General features: G+C 48.3%; 1 protein-coding gene and 1 pseudogene across 1 annotated transcript; both read left to right on the forward strand.

Annotated features, from left to right (window-relative positions):
• The first annotated feature begins 11,544 nt into the window (after window positions 1–11,544).
• LOC112897851 lies at window positions 11,545–12,455 on the forward strand (annotated as a pseudogene).
• A 3,847-nt stretch (window positions 12,456–16,302) lies between these two features.
• Window positions 16,303–17,104, forward strand: LOC112878813 (glycine-rich cell wall structural protein-like). The gene is made up of 2 exons (XM_025943036.1): window positions 16,303–16,429; window positions 16,552–17,104. Exons 1-2 carry the CDS (start codon window positions 16,348–16,350, stop codon window positions 16,830–16,832), a joined length of 363 nt encoding a protein of 120 aa, XP_025798821.1. The 5' UTR covers window positions 16,303–16,347; the 3' UTR covers window positions 16,833–17,104.
• The last annotated feature ends 1,967 nt before the right edge of the window (window positions 17,105–19,071 follow it).

Below are 19,071 nucleotides of genomic sequence, written 5' to 3' on the forward strand. Positions count from 1 at the left end.
TGCAGAAGTCAGGCTCACCAAAGTGCTCATCGATGGCGGGAGTGGTCTCAACCTTATCTTCACCAGCACTTTGCGAAAGATGGGTCTGGACTTGACGGACATGCTTGTTCCAAGCAAGTCTCCGTTCTACGGTATTATCCCAGGTAATGCGGCGCATCCACTTGGCACAGTAGTTCTTCCAGTCACCTTCGGCACGAGGGAGAATTACCGCACCGAGTTCATTAAATTCGAAGTTGCCAGCTTCGAATTTTCTTATCATGCCATACTGAGCCGACCGGCACTCGCCAAATTTATGGCAGTGCCGCATTATGTTTATTTGCTTCTCAAAATGCCAGGACAAAGTGGAGTACTCACTCTCCGAGGCGACTTGAAGAAGTCATATGATTGCAACCAGGAGGCGATCCAATATGCTTCTACTACGCGTGTGTCAGATGCTTCAAGGGAAGTACTCGCGGCCGCGCAACAGCTCTCCCAAACCGGGCCAGAGATCCCTACGAGAAAGGCCAGCAAGTCGAGCATCCAGTCGACCGGCGACGTGGCCCTCAAGTCGATCCAGCTCCGGGAGGGTGACTCATCCAAGACAGACGTTATCGGTGCAGGCTTAGATGAGAAATAGGAACTCGCACTTGTCAGTTTTCTTCGGGCTAACCGAGACATATTCGCGTGGAAACTAGCGGATATGCCAGGGGTGCCCAGGGAACTGATCGAGCATAGTCTGAATGTACACCCACAGGCTGTGCCCAAAAAGTAACGTCTTCGAAGGTTTGCTCACGATAAGCGTGAAGCAATTAAACGGGAAATAGCTAAACTCCTCGCGGCTGGCTTCATTAAAGAAGTAATTCATTCAGAGTGGATAGCTAATCCCATCCTTGTAAGGAAAAAGAATAATGAATGGAGAATGTTCGTTGATTACACCGATCTCAACAAGCATTGCCCAAAGGATCACTTCGGGCTACCGCGCATTGATCAAGTCGTCGACTCGACGGCGGGTTGTGTACTCCTCTGCTTCCTTGATTGCTATTCGGGATATCACTAGATTGCGCTCAAGGAGGAAGATCAAATCAAAACCGCGTTCATCACCCCGTTCGGGACATATGCTTACAAAACTATATCTTTTGTGTTGAAAAACACAGGAGCTACCTATCAGCGCACGATTCAGATGTGTTTTGCTGATCAGCTGCATCGGAACGTTGAAACCTACGTGGATGACGTGGTCATCAAGATCAGAAATCCCGATGATCTGATTGCAGACTTGGCAGAGATGTTCAACAGCTACGCAGGTTTCGGTGGAAGCTCAACCCAACTAAATGCATTTTCGGAGTACCATCAGGGAAATTGCTTGGGTTCATCGTCATCAACCGGGGAATTGAAGCCAATCCTGTTAAGATTACGGCCATCACTGATATGGGGGCACCGGCCATAATCAAGGATGTGCAGAAGCTAACAGGATGTATGGCAGCCCTGAACAGGTTCATCTCCCGACTCGGGGAGAGAGGACTACCCTTCTTCAAGCTCCTGAAGCGCCAAGACAAGTTCCAATGGATGGAGGAGGCCAAATGGGCTCTGCAAGGCCTGAAATAACACCTTCAGTCACCTCCGGTCCTTACAACACCACTGCCTGGAGAAGATCTACTACTCTACGTTGCGGCGACAACTCATGTTGTCAGCAGTGCCATTGTAGTCGAGCGCAGCAAGGAGGACCATGCGTTTGGAGTGCAGAGGCCCGTGTACTTCGTCAGCGAGGTACTCTCCGAATCCAAGGTACGATACCCGGCAGTTCAGAAACTTTTATATGCAATTCTGATTACATCGAGAAAGTTGCGCCATTACTTCGACGAGTACAAGATCACTGTGATTACGGATTTTCCGTTGGCGGATATTCTTCATAATCAATATACCACGGGGCGTATATCAAAGTGGGCAGTGGAACTGGGGGCTTTGTCAATCGACTTCAAGCCACGCACTGCAATCAAGTCTCAGGCTCTTATCGATTTTATGGCTGAGTGGAGAGAGAATCAAATTCCAACTCCAGTCGACAAGCCAGAGCACTAGACCATGTACTTCGATGGGTCTCTTAAGCTCGATGGCGGTGGCGCTGGAGTCCTATTTATTTCTCTAAGAGACGAACAACTGAAGTATGTCCTCCAGATCCTTTGGGAGGTATCCAATAATGAAGCCGAGTATGAAGCACTGCTTCACGGACTATATTTGGCGATATCACTAGGCATCAAATGACTACTTGTATATGGCGATTCACTTCTCGTTGTTCAGCAAGTCAACAAAGAGTGGGACTGCAACAAGGAGACCATGGACGCTTATGTACAAGAAGTGCGCAAGTCCTCACCTCAGGTAACCACTGATGCTGGCCTTCAACAGCCTGATCGGGAGGTTATGATGCTTGGAGAGGACTGGAGAGAGGCTTATATCGACTTCATCCGGGATCAAAGACTACCAGCGGGGATGGCGCTAGACGGTTTCACCCATGTATTGTGGCCATCGACAAGTTTACCTAGTGGATCGAATACAAGCCGATAGCCAAGCTCACACCAGATCGAGTCGTTGATTTCATCTCCGATATCTTGCATCTCTTCAGCTTTCCGAACACCATCATCACGGACCTGGGATCAAACTTCGCGGCCAACCAGTTCTGAGAGTTCTGTGAAAATGCGTGCATCGAGGTCAAATATGTCTCTGTTGCACACCCAAGGGACAATGGTCAAGTCGAGAGGGCGAACGGCATGATAATTGATGGCCTCAAGAAAAGACTCTATGATGAAAACAGTAGGAAAGGAGGAAAGTGGATACACGAGTTGCCACATATTGTCTGGGGGCTTAGGACTCAGCCGTCCAAAGCTACAGGACAAACACTGTTCTTCCTTATCTACGGCTCTGAAGCTATCTTACCGGCCAACATCATGTGAAAATTCCCAAAGGTTGAAATGTACAATGAAGGCAAGACAGACGAAGCAAGGCAGCTAGAGCTTGACTCTGTCGAAGAGGCTCGCTGCACCGCTCTTGTCCAGTCAGCACGATACCTGCAGGGGATCCGGCGATATCATGACCGCAACGTGAGAGAACGGTCATTCAGTATAGGCGATTTGGTCCTATGCCGCATCCAAGACGAGTCCGGCTTACACAAGCTCAACTCAAGATGGGAGGGACCGTTCGTCGTCAAGCAGATTACAAGACCGGGGTCTTATCGACTTCAATAACCCGAGGGCCAAGACGTCCCAAATTCTTGGAACGTTCAGAACCTACGCAAGTTCTACTCATAAGAAGACGTGCAGGGATAGCTATCTCCGAGCGCCTAGATTTTTTTCTTTCGAGTCAATTTGGAGGCTATGTGCGATAATATTCGGAATGTAAATTTTATGTTAAAAATGGAGGCTACGGCCATGTTCATGTTTTATATGAATCAACTTCTAACCATGAGCTTTGACGGTCGTTAAATACGGAGGCTACGGCCACGTTCATGTTTTATATGAATTGACTTCTTGCCATGAGCTTTGATGGTCGTCGCGATGACGATCGCATTTTTTCCTAACAGGTTAGGTCCGTTCGATCGGATATAATCTAACTTGTTGGATGGCTTCACATGAGGAGCTATTTCGACTATGCCTAGAGTCCTTGCACTCGGGGTAGTTTTGACTTCTTGCCATAGGCATAGCAGTCATGCGACGATGCTCGCGTTCTTCCTAACTGATTAGATCCGCTCGATCGGGTTACATCTAACTTTGTTAGACGGGTTCCTATGCGGAGCTACTTTGACTACTTCTGGGGTTGTTGTACCGGGGTAGTGTCTACTACTTAGCCTATGAACATGAATGTCGATCCAGGAGTCACAAGGCAAATACAAGTGGAGACATTAATGACAGATATATACAAGGAGAAGAGTACTTATTTTTATAATATCTCAATCCTGTATTACACTTTCTACTATTTTTTCAGCTACAGGTCGGGCTTTTAGGAGGTACTCGCTAAATTGCTCTTCAGAGCAGTCTGCAGCCGCACCCTGCGCGAGTATTTCTAGTCGAGCTTGCGGCCAAAAGGACTTTAAAAAACTTATCGCGTGGCTGACACATGTGATGGGGGCTTCGGTGATGAAGTTGAGGACTTTTTGCGGAGCTTCGAGGAGTCGCTCCAGCAGGGATCGCCCGTCCGCTTCGCCGCCTTCCTGCGGATCCACTATGTCAACAAGCTGTTGGATCTCTTGGGCGCCATTTCAAGATCTGATTGCCACGAGTAGCTCGGGGGCTGCGGAGAAAGAGGCGGAGAGATTTGGCTAGTTTGGGGCTTCTCAAAGGGGATGAAGGCGAAGCGCGGATCTGATTGGGGATTCGGAAATTTCTTGGCGGATTGAAGATTGGAAGCACAGATTTTACCTGGAGTTACTGCGGGATTAAATAACCAGCGGCTGGATATAGTTTCACTGTTTCGAAGTTGAAGAGTCGTTCCAGGGAATATTCAGAAGATGAGGAGTCATTTGGTGGATTGTTTAGATAAAATATTCGATTAATTATTTTTTAGGGTTAATTGTCCCGAAAAAAGGGGGTTTTCCGAATTCTAAATATAACTTCCATCATCTGCATCATCACACCAATTATTTCTCATGGGAACATTTTTTCACTGCATGCCACGATCTTTGGATCCTTATTTCCAAACCTCAGAGATTTGGATTCAAGACTCGGGGGCTGCGGGATACGTGGCATTGACTACTTATTTTTCAAATTTATTTGAAAAGTAAGTAAGGAAGATTCAAGACTAATGTGACCCTCAGCCTGATTCTCCGATTCAACCTAAGGCTCGAGGGCTACTCCATATGGAGTGCAATTTTTTCAATCGCACACCATACCAAAGAAGTAATTCGAGGCATGAGCACCTCATAGCTTCGATGCAGTCGAGAAAGTATTCGAAGAAGAACTTCAAGACGGAGCTTCAAAAGAAGCAGAAGACTACTTTGAAAAGTACTCGAGAAGCCTGCAATACTCAGCTACGAAGAGCTCGGGAGCTTGTCAGACCCGGGACTACGGGACTATGCACATAACGTAGTTCATACAGGATTAGGAGACAAGACTTGTCCTATACCTTATCTGTGCTGTACTCTGCTCGTATGCGAGGTAGGACTAGTCGGTACAGAAGGAAACTACTCGAGTTGTATTCGAGTACGATTCCTTGGCTAGTATTGGACTAGGATTCATGGAACCCTGTCCTCCCGGATATATAAGGGCGGGCAGGGACCCCCTCAAAACATAACATCAACACTCAAGGCAATACAAACCACCATACAGGATATAGGGTATTACGCACATCGCGACCCGAACCTGTCTAAACCTTGTGTTCCTTGCACCTTCGAGTTCCTGATCTCGGCGTCTCCCAACCTGAACTTACCGCCTCGGGTATACCCCTCGGTGTGGTCCGGCCTTGTGACAGCCGTTCCTGAGCACCTTGTTCATGTGGGAACGCGGAGGCACCAGACCTGCCAGGGCGTGGAGGGAGGTCCGGAGACCATGCCCCCAGCCATCAGGTTCGGGCCGTACGCCTTGTTGCCTAGAAGCTTAGCGCGTGGTTATGGATAACCTCGCGTTCCTCGGGCTGGACACACTAATAGGGAGTACCCTGTCTGTAAGTACCGACGGTATCCTTGGCGGTAGTGGCGTGTTTGTTTTTTCCCCTTAAAAGGTGGTACAAATGCGACGTTTATGCGAGACTGAGTCAAAGGATGTTGTCGCTGACGAAGTAAGGAACGTCAAATTTCTTTGAATTAGTGCGCATGAGGGTACAACGTCCTAATAATTAAGCACCTTTAAGTTATTGCTGGTGCACTGTGCCAGTACTCTGTCGGCTCAGCCCAGTAATTCAATTCGAGTGTCATCACTGATCCATTGGCTACAACGTTAATAACTCATGCAATGCCTGTGGGACGCGAGGGTTAATTGAAGCGTGAACTCACACACCTTCTTCCCACGGTAACACTAAAGCAAGAATCCAAGGTATACTGTTGAAGTACAACACATCCTTTTCTTTTCAAAATGGGAAATCCCAAATTCAACACCATGGTAATTAACGAAAGTCACAGAATTCCATTACCGAAGACTACTACGAGGCCTGTTCCATGCCATGGTGGCCGAACAGTTGGTCTTGGAATGTGTGAGCGTGTTTGCTCACCTAGTTCCTCCTCCCCTACTCATCATCTTCGGAGTTGGTCCTTCTTCCTGCTCTGCTTGTTCCAAGTGTTGCATCCCTTCTGTATCCCTGGCGTTCTAGTTCCAAGTGTAGCATTATGTATGGTTGCAACTTGTGTAATTGTAATATGTGGATTTGCCACGCAAATTGATGAGAAAGTTGAGGCCGGCATCTGGCCAACCATGGAGTTCCGCGAAATAGACAGGCCCTAATATATGCTTTGAGGTGCCTCCTCCTTTGCTCCATCATTTAAATAAATAGGGATGGAAACTGGAAGGAAATAAAAAATGGATATCCGAGATATTCGAATCCGTTTCCATGCGTATCCGATCCACTTCCATCCTAGAGGATGGAAACCGAAAGAAAACAAGAAGACGAATGTTCGAGATATCTGAATCCGTTTCTATCCGATCCGGTTCCATCCTTACGAACAAGCCAGCTTTGATATCCTGTCTATTGCGAACCTACCGAATAAGAGAAGAACACGTACGCCAGCGAGTTACCGAAGCTTCTCCCATCAGCATAATCTTTTTTCCCCAGACTTCCCTCGATCAGCATACATAATCCTTTTTTTAAACCGTCAGCATATATAATCTAACTGAACAATGTGTAGCAGATCAATTTAGTGTCTGATGAGGCGGCAGCACACAAAAGCATGGAAGAATATATCGTGGACGTTGCTGGCTTGCTGCAGCGATGTTTGTAGACTAATAGATTTCTCCATCACATGAAGATCGAGGTCGAGGATCCAAGTTCTCGCACATCGATCATGAACCGTCTAGCATACTGGGGTTGAAAAACTTCAAAGGTGTGATATCTAGGTAGTTAGATAACTAGATACTAAATCTGGGTGTATTATATGTAAGCATGTTATAGTGTATATAAGTTGTACAAAACAATAAGGGTATATTTGTAAATTATGAGTTTTATAACTTCTCATGTGCAAGTATGTGAAAATGTTTTTAAGTGTCAAATTTCAGCTGGCTATAGAAAAGAAAAGATCAAAAGTTAAATAAACACTAAGGGGAATAGACTTTATATGAAATTAAGGACCTTTATGTAATTAATACAAACATATAAGGACTTACATGTGAAATGGTAAAAAGATAAAAGTAAAACTTAGTTTTACCTAAGGACTAAAGTGTAAAAAGAGCTAGTCATGATTACTGCAGAAAAACTTACAAAAGGACCCCAAACATTAGGGCATTTTGTTTTAATTAACACATAAAAATTAAAATTTGAATTGTGTTCAAAAACTCAAAATAAAACCGTACCCTTTAAGATTTTAAACCAAAGCCTTAAAGCAATATTGTAGAGTTTGAAAAACTCTACAACTTTCATGTTGAGCACTTTTCCATCTGACCTTAGTAGCAGTGGGAAAATTTTAGTTTACAGAAGGGGTCCCTGAACTCTTTGGAAATTATGAACAAGTCCCCCTGACACCCCCTGCTTCGTCTTCCTCTGGCACGCGCCGCTTCCCTCTCTGCGCCGCTCCTGCCACCGCCGCTCGCCGCCGATACTGCGCCCCGAGCTCCACCTCTTGCTGGCATAACCTCCCACGCGTCATCCTCTCCCGGTCTCGACTTCTTTCCTCTCTCTTCCTGGCCTCACGCGCGCGCGCCACGGCAACCCGAGGCTACCGCCGGCCGCCACCTCCTGGTCACCGTGGACAGGCCACCCCAGAGCCTTAACCTCCTCCCTCTCTCGCGCAGCAGCACCACATCAACACCCACATGCTGTTCTGCTACTCCCAGCGTCCAATTTTCAGCAACCGAACTGCATTTCCTCGCCGTCGTCTTCTTCCTCTCCGGCCGCGCACAACCCGCCCGTGGGCAGCCCACACCGAACCTCCTCCGCCCCAGCCAACACTTGCACCAGCTTCCCCGTGACTTGTTAGTGCTCGACGACCCCCTGATCCTCCCCAATTTCCACTGGAGCCCTATCCTCGACGAGCGCCGCCGCCGTCGCCTTCGGCCTCCACCGTGGGCAGCTCGCTCCAGGTACTCCCACACCACCACGACCCCCTAGCCAGCACCACATCATAACCCTGAAGCTGTACGACCCATCCATTGGCTCTTTAGTGCACCACAGTGCCTTCCCGACGCTCGCCGGCGTTCTTCCTCGCCGCCGCCGCATCGGTCTCCGTCGAATTCCCTCAATCCAGCATGATTTCATCCAATTGATGACACGTGAACGTTCCCCACGACTCACTGGTTCTCGTGCGCAGGATCTTGGCCAACGTTCATCACCGGAGCACCCTCGTCGCCGTCGACCCCTCCGCCGCCGCCTCGGGTCCTCGTCGGGATCCATCTTTCCGGCCGTTCCAACCCTCGACAAGTGGAGCAACGGGATCACCGTAAGCTCCTGACCCTATCCCTGCACCTGGACCTCGCCGCCGGCGACCACCGTCGCCGGAACACGGCCGCCCCGCTTTGCTCTGTCTCGGTTCCCAGTCCAAGGGCCTCGGGTTAGAAGAAATAGAACTTCAGGGGGTTATGTGCATAGCCTAAGACTCAGTGGAATAGTAGCCCGGGACGTCCTTATGTAATTTTTGCTGTCAACTTAGAAATACCATATCTCTTCAAGGAAAAACCATAAAATGGTAAACTAAATTTTGTTGGAATCTTTAGACAAAGATCTGTAACTTTGCTTTAAGGGTCGACTTCAGTTTTTGAATGTTTAATGACTTAATTTAAATATCAAAGTTAATTGCTTGTAGGCTTAAGAAATACATAGTAATTCATGGAAAAATGATAAATTAGTAAAACCAGTGCTGATAAATTTCTTTTAATATTTAGAATTGAAGAAAAATAATTAGCCTTGTACTCTAGTATTATTTTCTTGTTGTATAAATTTTATTAGGAATAAGGAGTAGTTTCCTTAATATAATTAATAAATACAGTTTTAAATGTTCTAAAATCATGAAAATAGATTAAGATCCTGTTTTGAAATATTATAGCATGTTATTAAAATTTTCAACCAAGAATTAGATGTTAATTAAATTAGATATAATATAATTGATTTTAATGCAGTGGTAACTTAAAGTTCATATAAATTGTGAGGTCAATGTGTAAAGCTTTTTAATACAAATGTTAAAAACCACCCCACTTGTTGCTCCATGCTACTAGTTAGTTAATTAGTGTAATCAACCCCGTTGTCTAATGGATTTAGATAAAATAATTCATACTCGATAAATGACTGCCCAGTGCAGGGTAGTTAACTTATCATCGTAATGTAATTTTTCTTAGGATTGGATTGCAACTTTATTGTGAATCATTATAAAAATATCTATACAATTTCATAACTGGTAACCTTGCATCTCATATAGACTCGACCACGCTCGCTGACGGGGATTATCAGCTGATCCCGGAACAAGAAGGAGGTTATTCTGAAGACCCCGGGACTCTCGTCGCGGATTTCTCTGAAGCCCCGAACCAAGGTTCGGAAGAAACTAGTTTGACTAACTCCAACCCTGCTAGCGAAGGCAAGCCCCGGACATAACCTCTACTTTATTACACTGCAACCTATAATACTTATGTATATCTTTATGCATTAAGTTCTTAGGAGTTGTTTGTAAACCTTAGTTGCATAATTCCAGAAACCTATGTATTTAACACTAGAACTTGAGTCCGGCTAGCTGCTCTGCTTATAGGATCGGTAGAAGTCGAGTGATTTCCTGTCACTCGCGCGATATAGGAGTTGTAATGTTTACATTCCTGTTATCACTATAAGGATGCCGGACGGGAGTTTTATGAGGTATCATGGTCAAGATGATACCCCGTCTGTGTTGTGGAATTTGATAAGGTCGCAGTGTGTGGTAGCGGTGGTTAAGCGTTTGAAAGTACTAGCCACATGCCGTGAAATATGGTAAGCGGTAAGCCTAGTAACCGATCGGCCCGAGGAGTGGACATACCACCCACCACATGTATTTGCTTCTTTTGGTTACTTTGTTCGACGTGTAGGCATATGTGTTGCTGGGCAACCAGGAGTACGGGTTTTGTAGTCGCGCTACAGACGTACTTCCTGCACTTTGGATGTGCATATGACCTGCAGTCGCTTGTGGTGGCACTGATCCACGAGTCGGAATGAAAGGCAAACGGTTGCTTCGGAACAACCCTGTGGTGTTCCAAGCGTGTGAGTTAGGTTTACCTTGCAAGGGTTGAATCTCGATTCAGAATCGTCCGCCTCTCACGATGTATGAGACTGCTTGTTCCCTTTACCACATAGAGTAACAAGAGCAATTATGTGATTATCAAAGATGATGTTTGAGTAAAGATTCTACCATATTTTAATAGCTATAGGTGCTTACCTAGAATGGTTAATCAACTAGAACCTGAAAGCTAAAAGTTAAAATTAAGGATCTACTCTTTGTTGCTTTTCAGCTGAAAACCCTACCCAAAGCTAAAAGCCATCATGAGTCTAGTTATGGGCTAAGATATACCCAATTCCGGGTAAGTCTTGCTGAGTATTAGTATACTCAGCCTTGCTTTCGTTGATTTACTTCAGGTAATCCTTCTGATGAGCCAGCGTTCATTACACCGTGGCCTTACCCTTTGCCTGATGGTTGGTCCGTGGAATGAGATCCGTCCCCGGCCAACATAGACTCCGCCGAGTGATATTATGCCAGGGCTAGCATAATATCTGTAATGACGCCGTGTATATTGACTCTGCTTTTCAAACTCCGCTGTTTTAACTAGAAACTTGAACTTGTGTTGTAATAAACTCTCCTCGGTGGGAACAAATGTTATTTTGTACATTTTTGTAATATAACTGCCTGTGGTGTAAATTATTTTGGCATTATATCTCTGGACTCACCTTCGTGTGAGGTACCTTGTTGGATCCTGAGTTCGGTGGTTCATCGGGACGTTACCCGACAGACCAATAGTTTTATACCGTTTGAAGTACGAGATAGCCCTTCAGTGAGAACTAGCGTACTTGAGTCGGTATAATTCAGGTTGGTTCTGCCACAAAAGGCATCCACAGACATTTTCTAGTGACACACAGGTAGCTAATAGATCCGAGCACGAGCAGTCTCATCATTGAACGACGCTTCGTTCCTCATCCCCCGTTCTGACAAATTCAGCAGAAGATATCTTATCCAGATCAGATCAGGGAGCTCGCTAGATCGCTCGACCCATTCGAACATATATTTATTTATCCTATATACCCACGAAGCTTGCTGCCTGCCATGCGTGTCCCGAAATCTAACAGGAGTCCACAATATAAACAATCTTGCCGTGTTATTGCACTCGTACACGGTCAAACTTGGCAAGCCCGCATGTCTTCCACAGAGCAGGAATTTTAATTGATTCCTATACGTGGATGGTGGATTGGACCACAATCATAAAAATTTTCGGAACGATGGATCAAGTAACATGGAACGTGGAACGTTATTTAAAAATAATTTTAACACTATTGGAACGAAAATACACCCACATTTCTGGACGGGAACGTTGTTCGCGGAACAAGAAACGTGGCACCTACCACGTGTGACTGTGGATCGGACAGCAGGCAGATCAACGAGATCATGCACGATGCTGTTGCCCGGCCCCGGCCCTATGAAGGCGTACGTTAATGCGATCTACCAACTGCGTGCTAACGTTGCATTATTGATCTCATCGTGTACCTGAACGTGCACTGGGCGCCCCTAGACTGCACGGTTGCCGTTGCATGCCGACGATCTCACTCGGCCGGCCGGAGCCTTCCACGGATCGTCGATCAGCTAGCTGGTGACCCGGCCCTCCTCGATCGCTCTGCGTATAATTACGCTTGGTTCATATGCATAGCTTCGCATCACATACAGTCACACACATTGATACACAAACTCTCACTCGCAGCTAGCTGCAGAGAAGAAGAGAGACCAAGCATGGCCATGGCGTACGTCATCCAAGTCGCTCCTCGTGCTCGCTGTCCCTGCTGGCCGCCGCGTTCGTCGCCGCCTCGGCGAACAACAACGAGCAAGCCCGTGAGTTCACTCATTCGTGCATGCATCGATCGCACTAGCTGGATTCCATTTCAAGCAACAAGTAGCTAGCTATAGCAGAAACTTCCGTACTCCGATCCTATGTAACACGTACGCGTTGGGCCGTTGATGTGCAGAGGCGAGGACGACGGAGGGGGAGAACAAGGCGGCGGAGGTGCAGGACTGGCGCGGCGGCGGCTACTGTCGTCGGTGGGGGTGCTGCAACAGCGGCTGCCGCTGCGGCGCGCACCCCGACCAGCAGGTGCCGGAGCCCATGTACCGCCCGGAGTTCGTCGAGGTCCACAACTGATGAGCTGCTGCCTTTGATTCCATCAAATAAAAAGGAAGGAGATGCATGCACCAGGTGAACGACTGTGTCTCGGATTTGATCGTGCCCATACATTTGCTCGCTGCTGTCTTTGGTTTGGTCGTTTCTCTGATGTAATTGGGACACGCCGGTCGGCGCTGTTGATCGGTATGATACGATGCACTCGTGAATCCCATGCAATAAACGGAACTTGTATAATATGCATGCACACTGGAATGGTTGAAAATGGGCGGGATAAATCCCGTACCGACCGATTTCGTTTCCTGTATTATGATGCAAAATATAAAAGTTATCATTTTAAACTAATTTCGTTTTCAATATTGAAAACGGTATGGCAATGTAGAAAACAAAAGCGGAACGTTAATTCGGTAACGATTTTAAAATTAGTCCTGCGGATAGGAAACCCAACAGGCGTGGACACGGTTCTGAATTTGTACCCGCGGGTATAGGCACGGGTATGGTTTTAAACCCAACAGGCATATGTTCGCGGGCATGGAAAAATACCGCAAACTCGTCAGACTCGCTTTAGTAGCTGACATATGATCTCAAACCTAGGGTTTCATCTTATTCTCATTCATTTCCTCCCCCACACCAGACCCAGCCACCCCTTCCTTTTTGTGTGCCGCTAGGGAGATTTAGATGGCCAAGCGGGTCGTGCCTGATGGGCCGCACAGGACACGACACTAAAAACACTACACGAACACGACCCGACACGGTGGACATAGTGCCAGTGCCAGCACGGCATGGCTGTACTGTCGTGCATGCGAAACCCCGGCACGCAGTGCCAACACGGGCATGACATGACTAATAGGCTGGCATGGTTCGGTCCGTTACGGCCCATAAACTTCTCATCTAAATATTCCCCTCTTGGCCCTAATTCCCACCACTCCCTGCTTCCAACCAACCGCTGCCCTTCTCCTCCCCCTCTCTCTCTCTTTCTCTCGCGCGCGCGTCGGAGGTCCACTCGCCATCCCTGGCACGACCGCGGCCTTCCCGCGCCGCTCGCCGTCCCAGCCGCCGCAGGCGCCGCCTTCCCGCGCACGTCGCCGACGCACCGTCATAGTGCGCGGCGTCCTCTGCCTCCCGTGCCACTCGGCGTCCCCGCCGCTGCCTCGACCTCACGCGCCCCTCGTCATCGCCGTCGCCGCCGCCACAACCTCCCCGCGCCAGCCGCTGCCTTGCGCCCACCGACGTCGAGCGGGCCGTCGTGCCGGCACAACGCGACGTGCTTAGTGCCGTGCCTGGGCCGGCACGGCACGGCACGCAGTGCCGGCACGGCACGGCACGCAGTGCCGGCATGGCACGGCATGACTAAGCCTTCGTGCCAGTTGTGTCGCGCTAGAATGTGTCATGCCGGAGCTGTGCCTGTGCTGTGCGGCACGTTTGGCCATCTATGCAGGGAGACGCACGCCTAAGGCCCGCCCCCATGGCTCCCCTCCTAGGAACCCTCCCACTCGACCAAGCGCCGGCGGACTAGGCGGCCATTTCGTCGGCGGTGGCCCGCCCGTGCAGCGTCCGGCCGCAGCCGAGCGCCCGGCAGCCTCCTCCTCCCTCCCTCTCGGCCGAGTGCCCGACAGGCTAGTGCGCCGCCCGAGACCGGCTGCCTCGAGATCCGGCGGCGGCTCACTGCCCCCAGGCCGGCCGCCTCAAGATCCGGCGGTGGCTCGCTGCCCCCGGGCCGGCCGCCCCTAGATCGGCCGGCGGCTCACTGCCCCCAGGTCCGCCACTCGCTGCTGACGGCCACCTACTCGCCAAGCATGCCACCATGGGGCATCCCCTCATCCTTGCAGGAGTTGCTCGTCGACGCCCCCTATGGCCCTGCCTCCTTCCTCTTCCCCGGTCTTCCATGAACCATGACCACCTGCTGATTTGCTCATTTGTTCAATTGTATAGATATGCATTATTGATTAGTTGGTGTTTAATTGCTGTTTAGATGAATTTGTATACTTGATTTCCTTAAGCTGCGGGCACACGGGCATGCCCACGGGCACATGATGTCCGTGGATACCGGGTACGGGTATGTTTCTCTACCTGTTGCGGGTGGCGGGCGCGGGCACGGGTCTGGGTTTTAGCCCGCGGATACAGGTATACAACGCATGTATCCATGAGGATTTTACCCATTGCAATTTTACCTACATATACGGCCGCCTCATCTCACAACAAGGATTATTTTTATAATATTTTTTGATGATTATTTGTGAAAAGAAGATGATCATTGTTATTTTATTTCTTTACTGTTGTTTTCTCGTATAGCACCAAGGCTGCTCCAGTACGATTGTTTCGTTCTTCGCCTAGCTACTATGTATAAGGATCCTTTCGCAGAAAAAAAAACTATGTATGAGGATCCATTACTTGTGCAAGAAAGCTAATTCCTTGCGATCTAGGATGGTTTTGCATTGCCTAGGTACGATATGTTCTTAATTATCCACGCCGGTTGGTCCGTTTCAGTGAAATTGGAGCTGGGCTCATATATAACGTATACGAGCCAACAACGATGAGTCCCAAATATTATCAACCATGAGCATAACTCCGAAACTATTCGTAATGGCTCTTATTGTGAAATAAATGAAAACATAATTATGGCAGGCCTAGATTTAGCCTATGTCTATCGTGGAGCACTAGTGAGGAAAAGAAGCACGAGGTAAGGTAATATACAAATTCATGATGAAATTAGAATTACAAAATAGTACATACATAGGGTCGGGGGTTGAATTTGGACCCTTATAAAGGTTCCAACTAACAATGCTAGGAGAACTTATATCAATTTGTATCTAAATGTGCTTTAGATTTATCTAGTGTGCCAGTGGTAGAGCATACTTGGTTTGGCGGAGCTTGATCCTTGTCATCACCTTGGATCCAGACACCAGCCCAAGATGGACTTCTTCTTCCTCCTCTAGCCGTCTGACGCAAAAAGAAAAAAAGGAAAAAACACTCCCACTCCAACCTCCAGTCGCTGACTCGCCGCTCCTGGCCACCTAGAACACCATGAGGGAGCAGGTAGGAGGGGGGTTTTACCTCACGAGTAGCTGGGGCAGCTGCCCCACTCTGCGGTATGGGGAGCTATGCCTCTGTGCTTATATATAACGCAAAAGGAGATCCGTAATCTAGTTCCGTTCCTATCAACTACACATGACAAATATAGTTAAATAAACACCCTAGCAACAAGGCAAATAAGTAAATACAGCAAGCGAGCCAAATAAACACAACACGAAAAATTTTGTCCCATGGTATCAATGTCAGTAGGACCATCCTAATTCACGTTACACGCTAAGAGTTACGCTCCCACGCCCGTCATCCACCACATGCCATGCCCTCCTTCACTAAGATGGAGACCGGTACATGTAGGTAAGAACCTTTAAATCTCCATACAAAACACTTGATGAGTAAACTTGTTAGTTTCATTGACTATATGTAGTCACTTAACACTAAAAACATAGTACACCCAAACTACGGCCATATATATTTACACATGAACACTAAAATTATCATACTAGTACGCAAATATTGCACAGTCGCCGGCCATCCCATGAGTCAAACTTGGCATGCTGCATGCAGGCAGAGGCATCCATGTTTAATTTCCTCGGAGAGAATTTCAACGGCACTCGCCCGGGCAGATCCCAGCAGCAGCAACTGGACTGGCCGCGCTGCTACTTGCAAGCACGATCGAGGGCATCGTTAATGCCGTTCATCTCCCAACTACAAACACCTCATTGAAGCATCCATGGGGCCAAACATGCATGGTCTAGAAGCCTGCAATCCCTACCCTCTCCATCTGCCTATAAATACGCTTGGTTGGCATGCATAGCTTCTCATCACACACACTCTCGCAGCTGAGCTGATCCACCACTGCAGTTGCAGATCGAGAAGCGAAACCATGGCGTCCAAGGCGCTCCTAGTGCTCGCGCTCCTGCTCGCTGCCGCCTTCCTTGTCGCCTCAGCTAACAACGAGCACACCCGTTAGTCCATGCACTCTCTAACTAGCTTTATTTCATTTCAGCCCGAGATTAATTAGAAGTAGATCGGGTTGTGTATTTATATATTTATATATACGTGTTGGACTGTGCATATATGAATGCAGAGCTGAAGGAGGAGGAGAACAAGCAGGCCGGCGTGCAGGACTACCGCGGCGGCGGCGGTTACCCGTACGGCCGCTACCCCGGCGGCGGCTGGCGCGGAGGAGGCTACCCCGGCGGCGGCTACCCTGGCCGCGGGGGCGGCTACCCTGGCCGCGGCCGCGGCGGGTACTGCCAGTGGGGGTGCTGCAACCGCGGCTACTACGGCGGCTGCCGCTGCTGCTCGCGCCCCGACGAGATCCCGGAGCCCATGTACCGCCCGGAGTTCGTCGAGGTCCACAACTGAATGAAGAAGAAGCTGCACCAACAGATGCGTGCAAAGTCTTGCTTGTTGCCACGTACTACTACGGCCTAAGTAGTCGATCGGTAAAAGTTTGGGTTCAACAATAAATGCAATTATGCATGTGCGTGTGCATGTATGTCGGTGTGGTGATTGGAGTCGACATTTGTCGTCGTGTTTAATTTCTCAGTTGGGATCGTTCAAATGGTGTGCTTGATGTAGAATGTAACTTTCATGCATGCATGTATAACAATGCATGCCATCGAATAAAAATAAGAGAGTCGTTGTTGCTATAGTCAGGTGACTTTTTTCCCTTTTTTAATAAATCTCGCTCAGTGGAGCCATATATGTGCTGCATGCCTCCTACTAATCTGAGAGAACTATTGAAATCAATGAAATGCTCGATCAGACACGTCGCTGTTTCAAAGGTTTAAGCCGTAAGCATGTCTCTCTGATCAAGCTAACAAGACTTGAGGGAGGACGAAGTTGCCTAGCTAGTTGGGGATGTCGATCGAGAATGAGGATGCAAAAGTAGACCGAATTGAAGATCATGCCCAGATCTATCTAAGCCATATTACCTCGTAGTTGAAGTGTAAACCGCGATCTTCGGAAACTTGACTATCAGATTAGTGCCCACTAGCTAGTCTCTCTAAGAGGTTGTCTGGTTGGATGCTAGAACGTATTAGCACAACTTTTGTGTATGTTTGGACATGTGGTTCCAGCAAAAGTTTAATCATGCTAATCTTTCCAAAGGAGGAGGTTCCATGTTTCCATTCACTAAGTAAAGAAAGGGTCTTTCATCCTCCACATTTGTCCCGGCTGTTGTAGGACCCGGGATTAATAAAGGCTTTAGTCCTGGGTCCAATAGTTAGGGGCTGGTGGGGAGCAGAGAGATGCCTTCTATCCCGGTTGGAGTCTCCAACCGGAACTAAAAGGTAGTATTTAGTCTCAGTTAAAGATCCCAACCGGGACAAAATACATTCACGGTGCGGGCTCCGACCTCTCTCGTTTTATTTAACTCTACCTCCCCTCTCTCCTTCCTCAACCTTATCTCTTCCTCCCTCGACATCTCCTCCCAGCCGCTGCACCCTCAAGCTTCCTCACCCTCCCTCCCTCAGCTTCCTCCCTCCTCGGCGCGGGCGGGGGCCGGTGAGCCACTGCTGGCGCGCGGCCGAGCAGCAGCCGTTGCAGCCGCACGTGGCCAGGCGCAGGGGGTGGGGACGCCCGCCGCCGTGGGATGGTGAGCCGGGGCCAGGCGCTGGCGGGAACGGGCGCAGGTCCGGGCCGACGAGCCACCGCCGCCGCACGCGGCCAGGCGCAGGGGGGTGGAGACGCTCGCCGCCGTGGGTGATTTTTTTCTTTTTTTTACTTTTTTGAAATAGAGATGCATGTGGGATTGTAAGTTTTGTATCTGTATTGTGATGGATTCTTTGAATGATCTGCGGGATCTATTGGTTTTGTATCGATCGATTCAATATTTTGTAATTGATTTTTCGAATGACTGGCGGCACTACTAGTGAGGGATGTGAGGAGAACGGGAGGGGGTGCGAGCAGCGTGGACCGCCAGATCCGGCGGGCTGCGCAGCCAGATCCGACGAGCGGCAGCGTGGACGGCCTGGCCAGCCCCGGCTGGTAGTAGCCGTTTTTTTTGTTTTCAAAAAATTACATTAGTCATGGGTGAATAGCCGTCGGGAAAAAAAGTTTGGCACATTAGTCACGGATTAAAGCCGGTTCCCAATCGGAACTAGAAAGATTTTGTACTAGTGATTGCACCAAAGTTGTAGCAAGCTATGGTTCTCTTAGGCGATTCTAAATTGTGGCACTACTTTATTGGCCACAAGTTAGACACTATTGTTAAGGTCAAGGGCTTGTTTGGTTCTAAACTTGCTACACACAGGTTATTGTTAGACACTGGTTCATTGCAACTGCTACTGCTTGCTGTTCTTTCAGAGAAACCATGTGATGAACAAACTACTAGCTATCTGTTTTAGCAAAACCATGTGGCGGTGCGTACGTTGAAGTGAACCAAACAGGAGGAAGCAACTACAAGTCTAAAACATCAATGCATGGGCTAGTAACTTCTATAGGTATTCATTTTTCAGGGCCAACCAAAACAGGACTCAGCTACTACCACATCAAAGCATGGGCTAGGGCTACTAGCTAGTAAGTTTTTTAGGATTTATTTTCAAGGACCACACACAAAAATATATACGAACAGTGTTACCCAGTGCAGCGCCCAAGTTGC

The sequence above is a fragment of the Panicum hallii genome, chromosome 1 (genome assembly GCF_002211085.1).
Source record: "Panicum hallii strain FIL2 chromosome 1, PHallii_v3.1, whole genome shotgun sequence".
NCBI lineage: Eukaryota > Viridiplantae > Streptophyta > Magnoliopsida > Poales > Poaceae > Panicum > Panicum hallii.

Coding starts and splice junctions, on each gene's coding strand:
- LOC112878813 (XM_025943036.1), top strand. CDS start 16,348: ATGGCGTCCAAGGCGCTCCTAGTGCTCGCGCTCCTGCTCGCTGCCGCC. Junction 16,430..16,551: donor AGCTAACAACGAGCACACCC/GTTAGTCCATGC, acceptor ATATGAATGCAG/AGCTGAAGGAGGAGGAGAAC.